At 36.7% G+C, this 17,412-nt stretch overlaps 2 protein-coding genes across 2 annotated transcripts; both read left to right on the top strand.

The window, feature by feature from the left end:
• Positions 1-7,016: 7,016 nt before the first annotated feature.
• LOC109045083 (photoreceptor-specific nuclear receptor-like) lies at positions 7,017-11,410 on the top strand. Its single transcript, XM_042752736.1, has 8 exons — positions 7,017-7,423; positions 7,654-7,804; positions 8,089-8,192; positions 8,271-8,543; positions 9,737-9,918; positions 10,168-10,408; positions 10,526-10,631; positions 10,832-11,410. Exons 1-8 carry the CDS (start codon positions 7,333-7,335, stop codon positions 10,962-10,964), a joined length of 1,281 nt encoding a protein of 426 aa, XP_042608670.1. The 5' UTR covers positions 7,017-7,332; the 3' UTR covers positions 10,965-11,410.
• Positions 11,411-11,528: 118 nt separating this feature from the next.
• On the top strand, positions 11,529-17,401 carry stoml1 (stomatin (EPB72)-like 1). The gene is made up of 7 exons (XM_019126266.2): positions 11,529-11,836; positions 12,919-13,025; positions 13,102-13,251; positions 13,343-13,546; positions 13,712-13,922; positions 15,635-15,823; positions 16,893-17,401. The coding sequence occupies exons 1-7, from the start codon at positions 11,665-11,667 to the stop codon at positions 17,090-17,092; spliced, it is 1,233 nt and encodes a 410-aa protein (XP_018981811.2). The 5' UTR covers positions 11,529-11,664; the 3' UTR covers positions 17,093-17,401.
• Positions 17,402-17,412: the final 11 nt, after the last annotated feature.

Here is a 17,412-nt window from a genome sequence, read left to right as displayed (position 1 = left end):
TTTATTTTATCCAAAATGCTTGTCCTATGTAGGGTCATGGATTTTTTTTGTTTTGTTTTGTTTTCCGTAATGCTTGCCCTATGTAGTAGGGTCTCATATTTTTAAATTAATAAATTATTTTATTTGTTGTTTTTTTTAGCTCAGTTTACTTTTTTTCAATCAGTTTTCTTTTGTAAGGTTGTCTTTTTTGTTTGTTTTGTTTTCCAAATCACTTGTCCTATAGAATAGCCTATTTCATTCATTCACTTTTTGTTTGTTTTGCTTTGTTTTAATCAATTTTCCAAAGCGCTTGTCCTATGTAGGGTCATGGATTTTTTTGTTTTGTTTTTTAGTTTTTTTGTGTTTTGTTTTTTTGTTTTAGTTAGTCTTTTGTAGGATCGCAAAATTTTTAGTTTTATTTTGTTTTTCAAATGGCTTACTTATTATTTGTTAATTTTATTAAAAAATAATTTAATAAACTGGGCCTGGATTATGTTCAACCTAATCCAGGCCCAGTTTCTGACTCTGCATCAAGTTTAGAAACACCTGCAGATTTTAAATCAAGGTGTGGACTTGGTTTTATTCATTTGAATGTTCGGAGTTTAATCTCTAAAATGGATATGGTTCATATTTGGGCACAGTCCACTGATGCGGATGTAATTGTTCTAACTGAAACTTGGCTAAGCAAATCTGTTTTAGACAAGCATATTTGTATTAATGGTTATAATGTATATAGGTCTGACCGACCAAAAAGGGGTGGGGGCGTAGCAATATTTATAAAAAAAAAGGTTTTATGTTAAAATACAGAGTTTTAAATCAGTGAGTAAACAATTTGAATTTTTAGCTCTCGATCTTGAGGTTTCTAAATCTCTCAGTATAACAGTTGTTGGTTGCTATAGAACACCGTCTGCTGATAGTAGTGCGCTGCCTTCTTTATTCCAGCTCCTTTCACCTCTTAATGCTAAAGAATTGGTAGTTCTTGGTGATTTGAATTGGAATTGGTTGCATTCAGCAAGTGATGAATTTAAAACCTATTGCGATGCAATTAATCTTTTTCAGATTGTTGACAAGCCCACTAGACCGAACCTCAAATGTCCAGAAAAATCATCACTAATAGATTTAATCTTAACAAACACTCCCCATAAGTATTCAACTGCATCCATATTTGCGAATGACATTAGCGACCACTGTGTCATCGCAACAGTTAGAAACACAAAAATTCCTAAAACTAAGCCAAACGTCATAACCAAGCGTGACATGAAACATTTCTCAGAACAAGGGTTTCTACACGATTTGAATCATTTGGAATGGGAACAAATTCATTTAATTCCTGACCTTGAAATAGCCTGGGATTTTTTTAATGCAAATTTTTCTGCTTTAGTCAACAAACATGCTCCTCTCAAAAGGTACAGGGTGAAGGGTTGGAATAATGCATGGTTTTCTCATCCTTTATCAATTATGCTTCATGAGCGCAACCTGGCATGGGCAAAAGCTAGAAAAACGGGTTGCAGTCAGAAAAGCTTAAACTGAACATTTCCTTATACAAACATCTCACAATCTAAATAATTCATCCAAATTTTGGAAAAGTGTTAAATCATTAACTGAAAATAATAAAGGTATAGAACTTCCATCATGTATTAATAAGGGATCTGATACAATCATTGATAAAGTAAATATGCTAAATTGTTTTAATGAACACTTCATTGCTTCTGTTTTTTTGTTTGATTCAGTAAACGGTGCTCATGTGAATCCTTTGACTGTTCAGTCAGAGAGCTTAGTGTCTAGTCAATCTTTCAACTTTTCACCAATTGCAATCTCTGAGGTTTGCAAAGCCCTTAAATCGTTAGATGTTTCGAAATCAGCAGGTCCTGATAATTTAGAACCTTACTTTTTAAAGCTAGCAGCTGATTTTATTGCCCCATCTCTGACTCATATTTTTAACCTTTCACTTGACTTAAATGAAATTCCACTTATATGGAAATCAGCTTTTGTCCTTCCCCTGTTTAAAAGGTGGAGATCCCCACACCACCCAAATAATTACAGGCCCATTTCCAAGCTGTCAGTCTTGGCCAAAGTCCTCGAAACATTTGTCAACAATCAATTAAAAGAATTTCTGTCTATTAATAATCCCTTGTCTGATTTTCAATCTGGTTTCAGAAAACAACATAGCACAACTACGACAGCCTTAAAGGTACTAAATGATTTTATTGAATCAGTTGGTAACAAGAAACACTGTGCAGCCTTATTCATCGATCTATCAAAAGCATTTGATACGGTTGATCATACTTTACTGATACAACGACTTGTCAGTATTGGATTATCTAAACATACGATTGGTTGGTTTAAAAAACTATCTCTCAAACAGAACTCAATGTGTACAGGCAGAAGGTTTTATCTCTGGTTCACTCAATGCCACTAAAGGTGTGCCACAGGGGGTCAGTCCTTGGACCACTCCTATTTACTCTATATATAAATAATATTGATCATAATGTTCAAAATGTCAATTTTCATTATTACGCTGATGATACAGTTATATATGGTTCAGCAGCCACACCCAATCTGGCTCTCTCTCAGTTACAGCTTGCATTTGATATTGTTCAGCGTAACTAATTTGAATTGAAACTAGTTTTAAATGTTGATAAAACAAAATTCATGTTGTTTTCTAAATCAAAATCAATCCCCCATAATAATCTTCTGCATATTACTACATCCCAAGGTTCAGAAATTGAATTTGTGTCTCAGTATAGGTATCTGGGGATTTTAATTGATGACGCTCTCTCCTTTGGCCCTCATGTTCAGCAACTGGTGAAAAGATTGAAAGTAAAATTGGGTTTTTACTTCAGAATCAAATCCTGTCTTTCCTTTGAGGCAAAAAAGAGGCTTGTTGCAGCCACTTTTGTGTCTGTACTGTACTACGGTGATGTTATATATATGCACACATCTTCTCAGTGTTTATATGCTTTAGACACTGTTTATCATGGTGCTTTGAGGTTTATAACATATCTTAAAACCCTCACTCATCATTGCGTGTTGTATTTTCGTGTTGGTTTGTGTTTTTTGTCATTTCTTAAGACAATAAATTGTCATTTTTTTTTTTATTTTTGTGTTATGGGTTTACTTCCTTCCTATCTTTGTACATACATCTGTAAAAAGTATGCTTGTAGCTAGCCTCCGGTCACAGGATATATGTTTACTGTCTGTTCCAGTGGTACGTACGGAGTTGGGGAAAAAGACATTTAAATTTGCTGCTCCCGCTGCCTGGAATTGTTTGCAAAGTACATTGAAACTGAAGGAACTGGTTTCGTTGGACACTTTTAAAGTAGTTTTAAATGTTTTGGAGAATGAAACATCGGGTTGTAGATGTTTTAGCTAGTTATGTATTGATATTGAAATTAGATGGATTTGCTTGTGTGTGTGTATATGTGTATGTATTGTTGGATGTTATTTGTTACACTCTATCGTGCTGTGTCTGTCAGTCTTGGCCAGGACGCTCTTGTAAAAGAGATTCTTAATCTCAATGTGCTTCTTTCCTGGTAAAATAAAGGTTATAATATTGTTGACTTTAGTTGTATTTTGTTTTGTATTTATTGTTATTTGTTTGTTTTATTTTATGATTTTATTTTTAAAATCTGTGTCTTTCTCTTTTTTATAAAGCTCTTTTTTCTTGTCTGTTAATGTATGTCAGGGGATCTTGATTTCGCTCACATCCACTATTTATGAAGAATAAGAATTTATTTATTCTTAATACTTTTGTAAGGTGAAGTTGAGGAACCAGTGGAGGAAATAAAATCTCTTTAAGAAATGAAAACCTCTGAACCATGACAGAACCAAGTAAAAATTTTATTACAAACTATTCAAACTCATTTGCACGCAAAACAGCACTGTCTAAACATGTGGGATTTTGGTTGTTGACACACTGTTTTCCTAATTAATGTTGTTCAGTTGCTTTGACGCAATCTTTTTGTTTGAAGCGCTATATAAATAAAGGTGACTTGACTTGACTTGTGGCAACACTGCCAATTCATTCAGCTGAAACTCTTCCAAGACAGTTGCGCTAAAACAACCCACACCTGCCAAACACACTCAAGCACGCAACTAAATCATGCCAAATATGACCATATGCAAATCACAAATACACAAGCATTCTTGTTCACACAGGTCTGCGACTCCAGTTCAGTTCAAATGGCTCTGTCTGCTCCTCGAGGGGCCGTAATCTTTTTACACACTCGTTTAGGTCAACAGAGAGGCCTCTGTCAGCAGGACTGAGACACCAGTTTAATGCCAGCCGAACATTAAGGAGGATTCTTGGTTCACAGAGATCATCTCCTCATCAGACTGCATGCTGTCTGCTGGTCATTCATCGGTTGAGTTTAAACAAACCAATTAGAGAAGAGTTCGCATCAACTGACTCAAAATAAGGCTTGTTTCGCATTCAATCAAAACAAAGCTTTTTGCAATTAAAAGGTCACATGATTATGGTTCATGAGCGATCAATGAAAGAGACACGAGAAATGGGTTTAAGATGGCATGTGTTGCTGTCTGGCTTCTGTGTGTGACCTTGCACTGCTTAAGACTTTAATAAGATAGATACACAAATCAAAAGAAAAAAGCAAATCACTGACTTCAGCCCTCTAATTACCAGTAAATCACACAGGGGTCACTAATTAGGCAGAGCTGGATCCAGAGAGCAGCCACCATATGGCACCGGTGCGAGTCGTGGTCGGGGCCCTCGCGGCTCCCACAGTCTCACAAGCGGCTAATTGTTTTCTTCCCCTGCTCCCCCTCTTTTCATTCGAGGTCTTTGTTATCTTGAGAGGACAGGTTTTATGGTAGGTTAAGCCGCTTAGCTGATTTGAAACGGGTGCTGGTGGACGCTCGTGGGGTGCAGGAGCGGACGGGACTCCTGGTGAGGACGGAGATGTGTGTTTGTGCTCTGGAAGTCAGATAGAGTTCACATATGTGGATCTGAGAGTAGATGTTTGGCCTGCAATGCATACAAATACAATCTGGTGAATAATGTATACGCTGTAGTGTGACTCCTGAAGAGAAATGGGCAGATTTCTGCAGTGTGTTGGGAAAGTTGGGAAACACTGACATCCAACAATGCCTTGAAAAAAATCAGTCAATCTTATAAAATAACGTATATACATAAATCCAAATAGGAAATAAAACAGTTATCGAATAAGCATGTGTCCTATTCTGTGTCCTAAACTCCTGAAACACTGGTGTCTCATATTTTAGAGCAGTCAAATCAATTATATCTGTGTCTGTGTGCGTGTGTGTGTGTGTGTGTGTGTGTGTGTGTGTGTACTAGAAAATATTAATTACACAGTTTTTTCTCAGTAACTGTAACTGATTACAATTACGTTTATTTTGTAATTAAATTATGGAATTCCATTACATGTACACTGAAAAAATGATAGGAATTTTTTAAGGTAAGTGGTTGCAAACAATTTATTTTAGCTACCTATAATAAAAAAATTTTTTATTAAATGTAGCTAAAATACATTTTTGCAACCACTTGCCTTAAAAAATTTAGTTAATTCAATTAATCATTTTTATTTCTGTGTATATATACAATGTATTGTAAAAGAAAAGTACAAGAAATTATACAAGATATTACAAGAGAATATATATATATATATATATATATATATATATATATATATATATATATATATATATATATATATATATATTCTTGGACTTCTCTATATCATTTTTATTTCTGTGTATATATACAATGTATTGTAAAAGAAAAGTACAAGAAATTATACAAGATATTACAAGAGAATATATATATATAATATATATATATATATATATATATATATATATATATATAGATATATATATATATATATATATATATATATATATATTCTTGGACTTCTCTATATTACTTTTTTCTTGTTTTAGGATATTACTTTTTTTTCCTTAAAATATTAAAAAATATATATTTCTTGTTTAGGTACATTATTCATGATTATATATCAGTTGACTTTAGTTGAGTAAATCATAAATTTATTGAAATTAAAAGGACAACGCTGTACATAAAAAGGTAAACAGAGTACACAAAAATTTATTTAACTTTAATTAAAAATTATTTTAACTTAAATACAGAATAAAAAATATTAACACAATAAACAAACAAAATGCAAGTGCACATGGAATGAGTTGTAAAACATATGCTATTTTATACTAATATTATTTTATCCATTTTTTTTATAATTATTATTTACACATTTATATTAACTAAGTTTTTTTGTTACACCGACTATTTATGTAAAATCTAAAAAAGCTAAAATGTTATTAGATAGATAGATAGATAGATAGATAGATAGATAGATAGATAGATAGACAGACAGACATGCAACAGTCAGTCATTGTTGGACACATTACTGCACATCATTTTTTGAGTAAGGACAAGACGTAAATCCAGCAGATTTGGCTAACTGGAGCCAGCAGAGATTAGCATTGCCTCATCGTTACTGTTGGACAGTTGAGGATTAAACAATGATGAAATACCACAAAACTTTAGGGAAGAATCCCCTAGCAGATGTTCACTAAAAGCCTATGTACTGTAGAAAAGAAATAAGATTTTCATACGAATAAATAGTTACACATCAAAAATTATAGATATAGACTGATGTTAGCATTCCTTTATATCTGGTGTTATGTGTAGTCAAAAGTAAGTAATTTCCTTATGGATCACTGGTCATAGCAGAAACAGGTGTAGAACCATGAAATCAATATTGATTTCTGAAACTTAGAAACCACTTGTAGCCAAGTCACCCGACTAACGAAAGTCTTGAAGTCAAGCAGTTTTGTGGGAAAACCTCAAAAGAGAAGAGATGAGAAGGAGAGAGCGATAGATAGAGATAGAGAGTTATGACTCAACCCCAATCCTTTGTTTGTTCATTTTCTCCACACTTGTTTTGGATGGAGCTAATGCTACTGAGTGTGACTGATTGACCCACCCCTAGATGGACAGTAAAGATTAAGAGGATGGCAAATAGGCACTTGCTTACACAGCGCTTGCTGCTAATCCCTTTGTCTTCTTTTAGGGAGCCCACGGTAGCCTCAGAGTCACTCACTGTCCAGCACCAGGAGGAGGTGACATATCTCACTGCTCTTCACAAAAGCATCAAACAAGCAGTTCTAGACGTCAGAGAAACCCAGAGTCAAAAAAGGACCATCAGGATAGAGGCTGAAGGACTAGCATTGGCACAATTCTCAGGACTGGACGGATCTCTTGGAGGACCCTCTAGGATTCCAGTCAACCTACCTGGGAAAAATAGTTTGGCCCCAAAAGCCAAATTCTTCTGAGGGTACACTTCTACACTCCATTGAATGGAGGATCCAATGTCAGAAATGTTCATGATACCATTTGCATCACCAACAGAGTCTTCCAGGAGCAACTCTACGGATGACAGCCAAGATGGTGAGTAACTGCTTCTTCAGTTTAGCTTGCAAAAAGTGGTAAAGACTCTTGCAAGCAAGTACCCTTTAAACTTTTTGGTATAAAATACAATATTTTCAAGCAAGGTTTACTTTAGCAAGTATGGCATGCCAAGTAAATGCTGTCTTGTTATTATCAACTCCTAATGATTGGATTGGGAATAAGCAATTGCGACTTGGAATAACAAATAGTTGTTTCCTATGCTTTCCCAGGTAAAAGCCCCACTCCTGGCAAGATCCTGAACTCTGGACTTCTTTGTAAAGTGTGTTCTGACACCAGCAGTGGGAAACACTACGGGATATATGCTTGCAATGGTTGCAGTGGCTTTTTCAAGCGCAGTGTGAGGCGCAGACTCATCTATAGGTGAGAAAACACCTTGCATATTTGCTCTCAGAAAAAAGCTGTCAATGGGATGGTACCCTTTCAAAAGCTACACCTTTGTGCCTTCTTTACCCATAAAGGGTGCATTGTAGTACCTTAAAGGAACATATTTGTACCTAAGGTTTACATATTAGTACCTTTTGAAAAGGTACAGCTTTTCCCCAGTGATAGCTTTTGTACCTTTTTTTCTGAGAGTGTTCAAAGTTGGTAGCAGAGAAGCTTAAAGGTAGAATCTACCCTAACCTTCCTGATACTGAAATTTACAGATGTCAAGCTGGTACAGGCATGTGTCCCGTGGACAAAGCCCATCGGAATCAATGCCAGGCCTGTCGCCTAAAGAAATGCCTTCAAGCTGGCATGAACAAGGAAGGTGAGTCAACTTCTTAAAATAATCATCTTCTTCCTCATTGTCTTCACTTTCTAAACCTTTCCGTCCATCTCCTCTCAGCTGTTCAGAATGAGCGTCAGCCCCGCAGCACCGCTCAAGTCAGATTAGACACACTGGATATGGACAAGGACAAGGAACACCTCACCACCACCCTGGAGCCCACCTCCTCGTCCACCTGCACTGTGATCAACCGCCCACTGCTGGGCTCCTCCATCAGTTCCAGCATCAGCTCCACAGATACTAGCCAGCACTCCAACAGTCCCAAGAATGGACATCGCTTCATGGCCAGCCTGATGACGGCTGAGACCTGCGCCAAGCTGGAACCAGAGGACGGTAAGGAATGACACCACCTTGGTCAAACTAGAAAATACAAATCACCATGCCTATGTCCAAAACCTTGAATTTGAATTTGTTGTAGATGTACTTATGATGTTATGGTGCCATAGAAGGCAGCCTGAAACCTCTCTACACTCAGAAAAAAATGTGCAAAAAATGCACTTTTAGGGGTACAATCACTGAGGTGGTACAGTACCAGTACAAAAGGCACACATTTGTACCTTATTTATCCCTAAAGGGTGCATATTAGCAGTGTTGGGGAAAGTTACTTTTAAAAGTAATGCATTACAATATTGTGTTACAAATTAACTAATTACGTTATGCAGTTATTTTTTATCGAAAGTAATGCATTACTTTCCTTTAGTGTTACTTTTTGTCACCTGAGCTGGGCTTGCTTATTTATTTTTAATAACAACAACAAAAAGTTATATTTTTGGCAACTGTAATGGCCCTTTCATGCTAAAAGTGAAATTAATAAGCCTCAGGCACTTACTGTCAACAAAGGACAGGAGAGGTGTCAGTAAATAAATGGGAAAACAAAGTAACTTGCGTTTTGTCTTTGAAAAAGTAACTAATTTAAAAGTAATGCATTACTTTACTAGTTACTTGACAAAAGTAATCGGATTACATAACTCAAGTTACTTGTAATGCACTACCCCCAACACTTCATATTAGTACCTAAATGGTGCATTTTGGTACTTAAAAAGTGCAATTTAGTACCTTTTGAAAATGTACAGTAGAATTACAGCTTTTGTAGCTGAGAGTGTACCCTTAAAAGGGCCAACTTTGTAACTTATTTGACCCGAAAGGTGCATATTAGTACCTTAAGAGTACATACCACTTCTCTAAAGTACTGTGTACCTCATACAGTACACAGAATATTACTGTACCTTTAGGAGTATAACAACTATCTCTAGACAATTACCCTTAAAGGGACATCTTTGTACCTTAAATACCCCTAAAAGGTGTGGGGTAAATGAGGTACAAAGATGTCCTTTTAAGGGTACTTTCCTTACAGTTATATTCTGACAGTGTAATGCTACCTGATAAGTCATTGACTGACTAGATAGCGAGGCAATAGTGCCTTAGGTTTATGCTGGTCTGCCAGCAAGACCAATGTCACTGTACTAGCCTGGAGCAGCAGGGAAGTTTATGCTGGTCTAAGCTGTCCTTTTCAACTGTGTTTACAGTGGATGAGAACATCGATGTGACCAGTAATGAACCCGAAAGGAGTTCTCCAGAGTACTGCAGTGCTCTCTACCCCTCACGTGGACCAGAGAGTGTATATGAAACCTCAGCCCGCCTGCTCTTCATGTCTGTTAAATGGGCAAAGAACTTGCCGGTGTTTTCCCATCTACCGTTCAGAGACCAGGTGAGAGTCTATTATTCCTCACTCTACTACCACCAGATGAGTATTTTCTGATATGTTAATCCAGAAACAGAGGGATTTCAAGCCAAAGATACCATAGTTACGTTGTTTTTTCAGATATACTGTATAATCGGTAGGTACAATAATCTGCAAGTGCCGTTCAAAATAGCAAATATTGTTGATTAATCTGCCTAACTTCAATTTACAAATTGAAGATTCATAAATTTTAACCCAGTGCTCTTTGTGAATTAAGTGATTCTACTTGAGGAAGCATGGAGCGAGCTGTTTCTTCTGTGTGCAATTCAGTGGTCGCTACCTCTGGACAACTGCCCCCTGCTGTCCCTGCCGGACCTCTCACCCCCAGGACAGGGCAAGGGAAGCCCCTTGGCCTCGGATGTGAGGGTCTTGCAAGAAGTGTTCAGCCGCTTTAAGCCCCTGCAAGTGGATCCGACTGAGTTTGCATGCTTGAAAGCCATTGTTTTGTTTAAACCAGGTAGGTTTTTCCCTCTTCTTCCCATAAGGGGGCATAAATGATACCCTACATTACAAGCACTGAGCTAGTGGGGTATAAATGTTGTTCTGGGTGAGTAATCTTCGTATTCTGTAACAGAAACACGAGGACTTAAAGATCCAGAACAGGTGGAGAACCTACAAGATCAGTCCCAAGTGCTGCTAGCTCAACATAGCCACACTCTTTACCCAAGTCAAGTCGCCAGGTGAGCAAATATACAAGCATCTCAGTTGGCCCAGATTCGTCCCACATTTGGCTCATGTGAAATCCATGCAGGCCAGATGTGGACCGGGTCTGGGCCGAAACTGCTTGCTGTCTGGGATGCATTTGCATAAAGAAGTTAAACTGTATTTTTGAGAGTGGACACAACTAATGCAAACTATTCTTATTTATCTCTTTCCTTAGGTTTGGCAGGCTAATGCTTCTCCTTCCATCCCTTCACTTCGTGAGTTCGGAAAGAATCGAGCAACTTTTCTTCCAGAGAACCATCGGGAACACGCCCATGGAGAAACTACTGTGTGACATGTTCAAAAACTGAGGCGCTCTTTCTGAAAGACTGTTTTTAGAGGAATGAAATCCTCAAGAATTTAGGTGCTTTGCTTTACTGCCATGCTAGTTACGATGCCAATGAATCTGCCTAATGCATGTAAGCTACATTATTCTTTTGCATAAGTTGCTTATTTTGTCTCATTGTGTGATTTTGTATGTCTCTTTTTATTTGTGTTACTGTAGTTTTTATACCTATAATATTGCTATGCATCTCCATTATTTGGAATCTCAGATATTTGGCACAGCCTGTTTATGTTGAGAATGCAAGTTGCCTGTCAAGGCCATTATAATGCAATATTATTTAGAATATGTTTAATGATCAGTTTACAAGAAATTGTTAACAAATACCCCTTTTGAAGGGGGCACTTTTGTGAAAGCTGAAAGATATGCCTCATATTTGTAGGACGTATAAATAAAATATATGATTAATCTTTATGAATTCAATTTTATTTGCGGAAGCAATTCTTTTTAATGATGAAATTACCTTTCCAACCGTGATGCATGTCACTTCCGGTACTCTAGAGGGCGCCGTTTCACTGGCCCTCAGCACATGACGTCACAGTAGACGTCGCAAAACGCGGAAGTGCTTCTTGTTTTTGTCTGTCTCGCCATGGACTGAGCGCAAAATAACAATAATATCAGGTCACAGCCATCACAGAGGGAGCGATCTCTTCTGGCACGGCGTGACAATGTTTGGGAAGTCTTCAGGTTATGAGTATCAGTGTCTGTCGCAGAGAGATTCAGTGTACAGTGACACTCCTGGACTGTTTTCATCTCATGCTGCACTCACTCACAGTAATTACGATCAGAGAGGACTCTCGTTTGATTATGTGCCTAAGGTCTCTCAGAACGACTTTACAGGTATTCACTACACGGTCACACACTTTACGGAGCACATATTAAATAAGTAAATATGACTATAGCTTAGAACAGTGTGTGTGTGTGTGTGTGTGTGTGTGTGTGTGTGAGTGATTCATACTTAACCAATGTAATACTATTATAATGCTAAATTGTAACGTTATGCTATGAAATAATATTTATAATATTTTTATTCTTTTGTTATTTATATATACAATAGTTATATATAAAATGTATATGTGTGTGTGTATTTATCAATATAATAATACATTTTTGTATTATATTACTATTATATTATCTCTCTCTCTCTCTCTCTCTATATATATATCTTATTATTATATTGTAATAATATATACATATTTTTCTATATATTATTCAGTAGTTTTATATATATATATATATATATTTCTATATATTATTCAGTAGTTATATATATATATTTTCTATATATTATTCAGTAGTTATTTATTTTTTTCTATATATTATTCAGTAGTTATATATATTTTTTCTATATATTATTCAGTAGTTATATATGCATATATATATATATATATATATATATATATATATATACATATTTTTCTATATATTATTCAGTAGTTATATATATATATATTTTTTATATATATATTATTCAGTAGTTATATATATATATATTTTCTATATATTATTCAGTAGTTATATATTTTTTTTCTATATATTATTCAGTAGTTATATATATATATATATATATATATATATATATATATACATATTTTCTATATATTATTCAGTAGTTATATATTTTTTTCTATATATTATTCAGTAGTTATATTTATATTTTTTCTATATATTATTCAGTAGTTATATATTTTTTTCTATATATTATTCAGTAGTTATATATTTTTTTTTCTATATATTATTCAGTAGTTATATATATATATATATATATATATATATATATATATATATATATATATATATATATATAGTGAATAGTAATATGATTTGAACAGATTATATATGAACAGATTATATATGTTTTTATACATTATATAATACTTATAATTTTTTGATCATTAATAATTTTACTCTTTTCAAAACAGATAGATCTCAGGGATTGTTGTCCTGGATTTGCAACTTGATCGTAACGTTCCTGGTTTTCCTAGTTACCTTCATAACTTTTCCCATATCTGGATGGTTTGTCCTAAAGGTCAGTTCGGAGCGCATTTTTAGGAGAGTTTTTGCATTTTTAAAAGTGCTTCTTAAATATACAGTATTGTTTTTAGGTTGTACCGAACTATGAGAGGATTGTTGTTTTTCGTCTGGGCCGGATCCGTCCTCCTAAAGGTCCAGGAGTGGTTCTGGTTCTGCCTTTCATTGATCAGTGGCAGAGAGTTGACCTGCGGACCAGAGCCTTCAGCGTCCCACCATGCAAGGTACAGTGAAACAAGTTCAAATACATTTAAAAACTCATCTTTCTACAAACCAAGTATTTTGAGATTTCACACAATTTTCCCGGCCAAAAAGGTCACCACCAAAGACGGTGGTCTGGTGTCGGTTGGAGCGGATATCCAGTTCCGGATCTGGAGTCCGGTGATGTCCGTGGTGGCGGTGCAGGATCTGAATGCCTCCACCCGCCTCACCGCACAGAACGCCATGATGCAGACCCTGAGCAAAAAAACCCTGAGAGAGATACAGACCGAGAGGATCAAACTAGGAGAACATCTCGGGGTGAGAGACAAATAAGAAATATTACACGTTGATCCACTATATTCCAGGATTTTTAAAGTTAAAGGGGTAGTTCGTCGTGATGGCCTGAGGTGGAGTGAATTAACAGCAAACTTTTATTTCTGGGTGCACTGTCTCTTTAAGCTTTGAAATGCCTGTGTGCTGCAGATGGACATGAATGAGATGACGAAGCCGTGGGGGCTGGAGGTGGACCGTGTGGAGCTGATCCTGGAGGGGGTGCTCAGGGAACCGGACGGGGGTCACGCGGGGCACGTCATTATGCCCCCGTCTGTCCCTGGGCTGGAAGGACTCACTGGACCCATACAGCAGCTCGCAATGCACTTCCTGAGCCAGACGGCTGCGGCCCAATCCAGTCAAGGTGATGGTTAGGCTGCTTGGATCTGTAATGGGGTGTAACGGTACACAAACATGACGCTTCTGTACGTACCTCAGATTTGACATCACGGTTCGGTATGGTTTCGGTACAGCAAGAGGAACAAAACTAAACATAAATAGCTTTTTTTCCTTTTTTTTTTAAACGGTTTACTGAAAAAAATGCTCTTTCTTTAAATAAATTAAATTATAATTACAATTTTCTTAGGGATAAAAATATGCCTATCTGCACTCCGTTAGAACTTAAAGGTGCTGTTTGTAGGATTGACACCGAGTGGTTGAACTAGGTATTGCAGTCCAAATTCTAAATATTGGAGAGGGGTTTTTTTTTCACACGGCCGTCCTTCTCAGACTTGACGCACGCAGGTTGCCAGATTGACGACACAAACAGGAACGAGTGCACTTGACGATAAAAGAAATGAAATACGCTGTGTTTTCTGCCAATTGGCAACCCAAGGTGCTGAAATACAGTTGGGTAAACTGGCAGTGGGCGGGTTTCATAAACCAAAACAAACACCGACATTCCGGCTGGAACGCACATTTTCAAAGGAGAATAACTGACTGTAGCATTGTTTTCCAGATAAACAAGTATGTTAACGTAGCATGTTTCTTAAATATCTGCAAACATATTATGGTATTTTTATGCTTTAGTAGAGTCAAAATCTTACATACAGCACCTTTAAGGCTGATTTGTATTCGACGCGTCCAAAAGTTCGATTGGGTGCGTGTGGAAAATATGTCGTCATCACGGTGTTTCCAGAAGTTCACTTTGAGTGCGTGCAAACTCATTTCGCGTGGCGGTGTGCACGGCATTTTTTGTAACTTTCCACGCAGCTCCGCATCCGTAGATGCACGAGTTCAGGGCGATTCGAGCCGAACATGCATGTCTGTGCCAGCATTTGTGTGAAACAGAAGCAGTTTAATGTGAAGTTCAAACCCCATTAGGTGCTTTTTGATGGAAAACAATGCATAGTTTTTTTTTTTGTTTATTGTTTTTTGCATAGTTTGTTCAAGGCTTTTTATTTGAAGTATGTTTTATTTGTATAGTTTAAAAATAGAATTAGAATTTATTTAGATACTAATTATACACTGTTTGCTTAAAGTTATCTTGTGTTTGATGCGATATACAGCCAATAGTTTAAGATTTTTTTAAGTTTGTACATAAAGAATTTATTAATTCATCACAAGACTTGTACCGGCAAATGACTTCTTCTCACTGGTGATTCCCGACGGTTTTAGAGGACAATTACTCCTCGTTGCCCCGTCGTTTCAAAGAATAATACAATGGCAAACGCGACAAGTATAAAAGCCTCGTCCGTTAGGGAAGGTGCGTGCGCAGTCAATGGAGGCTTGCGAAGCGGAGCCAGGCGAAAGTATAAATCCCGCTTTTTTAGGCAATATGCCGCGCCACATCAAAGATCATCAAAACAGCATTTATTGTCTGAATTTCCTTAAAAAATGGAACGATTTGTTTGGTACACATGCGCACCGAACCGAAAGACCCGTACCGAAAATTTTCGGTATGAATACGTGTAACGTTACACCCCTAATCAGTAATAATTTGCTTGCTGTGTTTCTCAATTTTAAGTCAATTTTGGATAAAAGTGTCTGCCAAATAATTAAATGTAAATGCATCTATGATGCCCTATTTTTTCAAACCAGCATGATAAACAGAATCTCATTTTGTGGTCTCTTCAGATTCTGTGAGTTTCACAGATGAGCTGCGTCCAGCTGCAGCTGTGAGGGTCAGTCGTGTGGATGGACTGATGGATGCGGTCCGCTCCGTGCTGTCAGAGCAGCTGGTTCATCAGGTGCAAGCCTGCTACCGCTTTCAGATCACCACTGACTCTGGACAGAACAACTGCTACTACGTAGACCTGACACAAGGTAAGACTGAGAGAATTAAAAACACTGTTTACCATACATTTTTTTTGCATTTCTTGAAATAAAATAAACCGCAACTGAAATAAAATGCATTATAAAAACCTTCTTTTCAGGGCAACATTTCTCATTTTCAGTTAGTTTAACTTGATGTACTAAAATAACTACAACTAAACAGAATTAAAATGAATAAAAGTTATATACATATTAAAAAAATAAAAAAGCATACAAAATTTCAGACCTTTACGGTTAAAAATCCCTATGTTAATAATTTCCCTATGGAAAAAATTAATGGCATTTTCATTTCCGGAACTGTTGCGCTGTTTTCTGAACCTACATAGGAAAAATATTACATCAGAGCTGTGGCTTAGTGAGTGTTCATTCAGGTGATTTGGGTTCGAGTCAGGCTTGCAACATCTCTGAAACCCTTTCTACTGTAGCCTCCTGATGTTACTCTACCAATAGTCAGTAAAGTGATGAAAAGAGCCACAAATAAGTCAGAAGCAGATGTGTTACTGAATGAAACAGTGGGTAAGATTAATGAATGCATAAATTCGTTAACGCAAACTATGACGAAAAATGTTCAATGATGAACTTTTTTCCCATGAATAAGACGAGATCAAGACGAGATGACAATAAATTTTGATCAGTTGAACTATTATACAGCATGATGAAAATTTGACTAAAACCTGACTAAAATGCTCATACATTTCATTGACTTAAACAAAAATAGGACATGGGTGACTAAATATGATATCTAAAATGTACATTTGAGTAAGACTTAAGGCCATTTCACACTGACCGCGATGCGAAAAAGTGAGGCGAATTGCAGACGAACGTTGCTTTCACACCGAGTGTGAAACGATTGATCTGCTAATTCACGCCGGCACGCTAGGTGGCGCCAACCAGCAATGCATTTTTCCTCAGATATGCGTCTCATATTGGGATTTAACATCGTCTGGTGCTCAATTTACATTATTAAATTAACGAGTAACCACATATTAAGATTTGGGTTGATTTGCCAGTTTAGGGACAGTTTTGTGTAAAATGCTCTGAATGCTGTGTCTGTGTGGAGGTGCTGGATCGTGTGGAGTGGGCGTCTCGCCGCAGGAGCCGGATGTTTCTCTGTGCATGAGCGAGCAGGATCTGTTGGCCATGTTTGAGGGCGGCCTGCAACCGTTCGACGCCTACAGCAGCGGCAGACTGAGAGTTCAGGGAGATCTGAACACCGCCATGAAGCTGGAGACACTCATCAAACTCCTCAAGACCACATGATGTCATTTATTATAACGCTTTCGTTTGCAATGGTTTCATTTCAATTTAATCAAAGGACTTTGTCTAATATTTAAGGTTTGCACTATCAATGTTTAATACAGGACTTGAATACATGAATTATATAATTGTGAATGGATAGAATTTAATTTGCTGCTGTGTCAGTGTTGTTTATTTATAATAGTGTGGAGTGACCCAAGCATTTCGATTCATGCATGATACACGATAGATTGTTTTTTCAACATCTGTTTATGACTGGCTTGTCTTGACATTACAGAAATATGTTTTCTAATAAATGTATATTTTAATACAGTGAGTCTTGC

Source organism: Cyprinus carpio, chromosome B25, assembly GCF_018340385.1.
Source record: "Cyprinus carpio isolate SPL01 chromosome B25, ASM1834038v1, whole genome shotgun sequence".
NCBI lineage: Eukaryota > Metazoa > Chordata > Actinopteri > Cypriniformes > Cyprinidae > Cyprinus > Cyprinus carpio.
The sequence above is the reverse complement of the archived record's forward strand: the minus strand, read 5'-3'. Positions and strand labels throughout refer to the sequence as shown.

Coding starts and splice junctions, on each gene's coding strand:
- stoml1 (XM_019126266.2), top strand. CDS start 11,665: ATGTTTGGGAAGTCTTCAGGTTATGAGTATCAGTGTCTGTCGCAGAGA. Junction 11,837..12,918: donor CTCTCAGAACGACTTTACAG/GTATTCACTACA, acceptor TTTTCAAAACAG/ATAGATCTCAGGGATTGTTG. Junction 15,824..16,892: donor CTACGTAGACCTGACACAAG/GTAAGACTGAGA, acceptor GTCTGTGTGGAG/GTGCTGGATCGTGTGGAGTG.
- LOC109045083 (XM_042752736.1), top strand. CDS start 7,333: ATGGAGGATCCAATGTCAGAAATGTTCATGATACCATTTGCATCACCA. Junction 7,805..8,088: donor AGGCGCAGACTCATCTATAG/GTGAGAAAACAC, acceptor TGAAATTTACAG/ATGTCAAGCTGGTACAGGCA. Junction 8,544..9,736: donor CAAGCTGGAACCAGAGGACG/GTAAGGAATGAC, acceptor CTGTGTTTACAG/TGGATGAGAACATCGATGTG.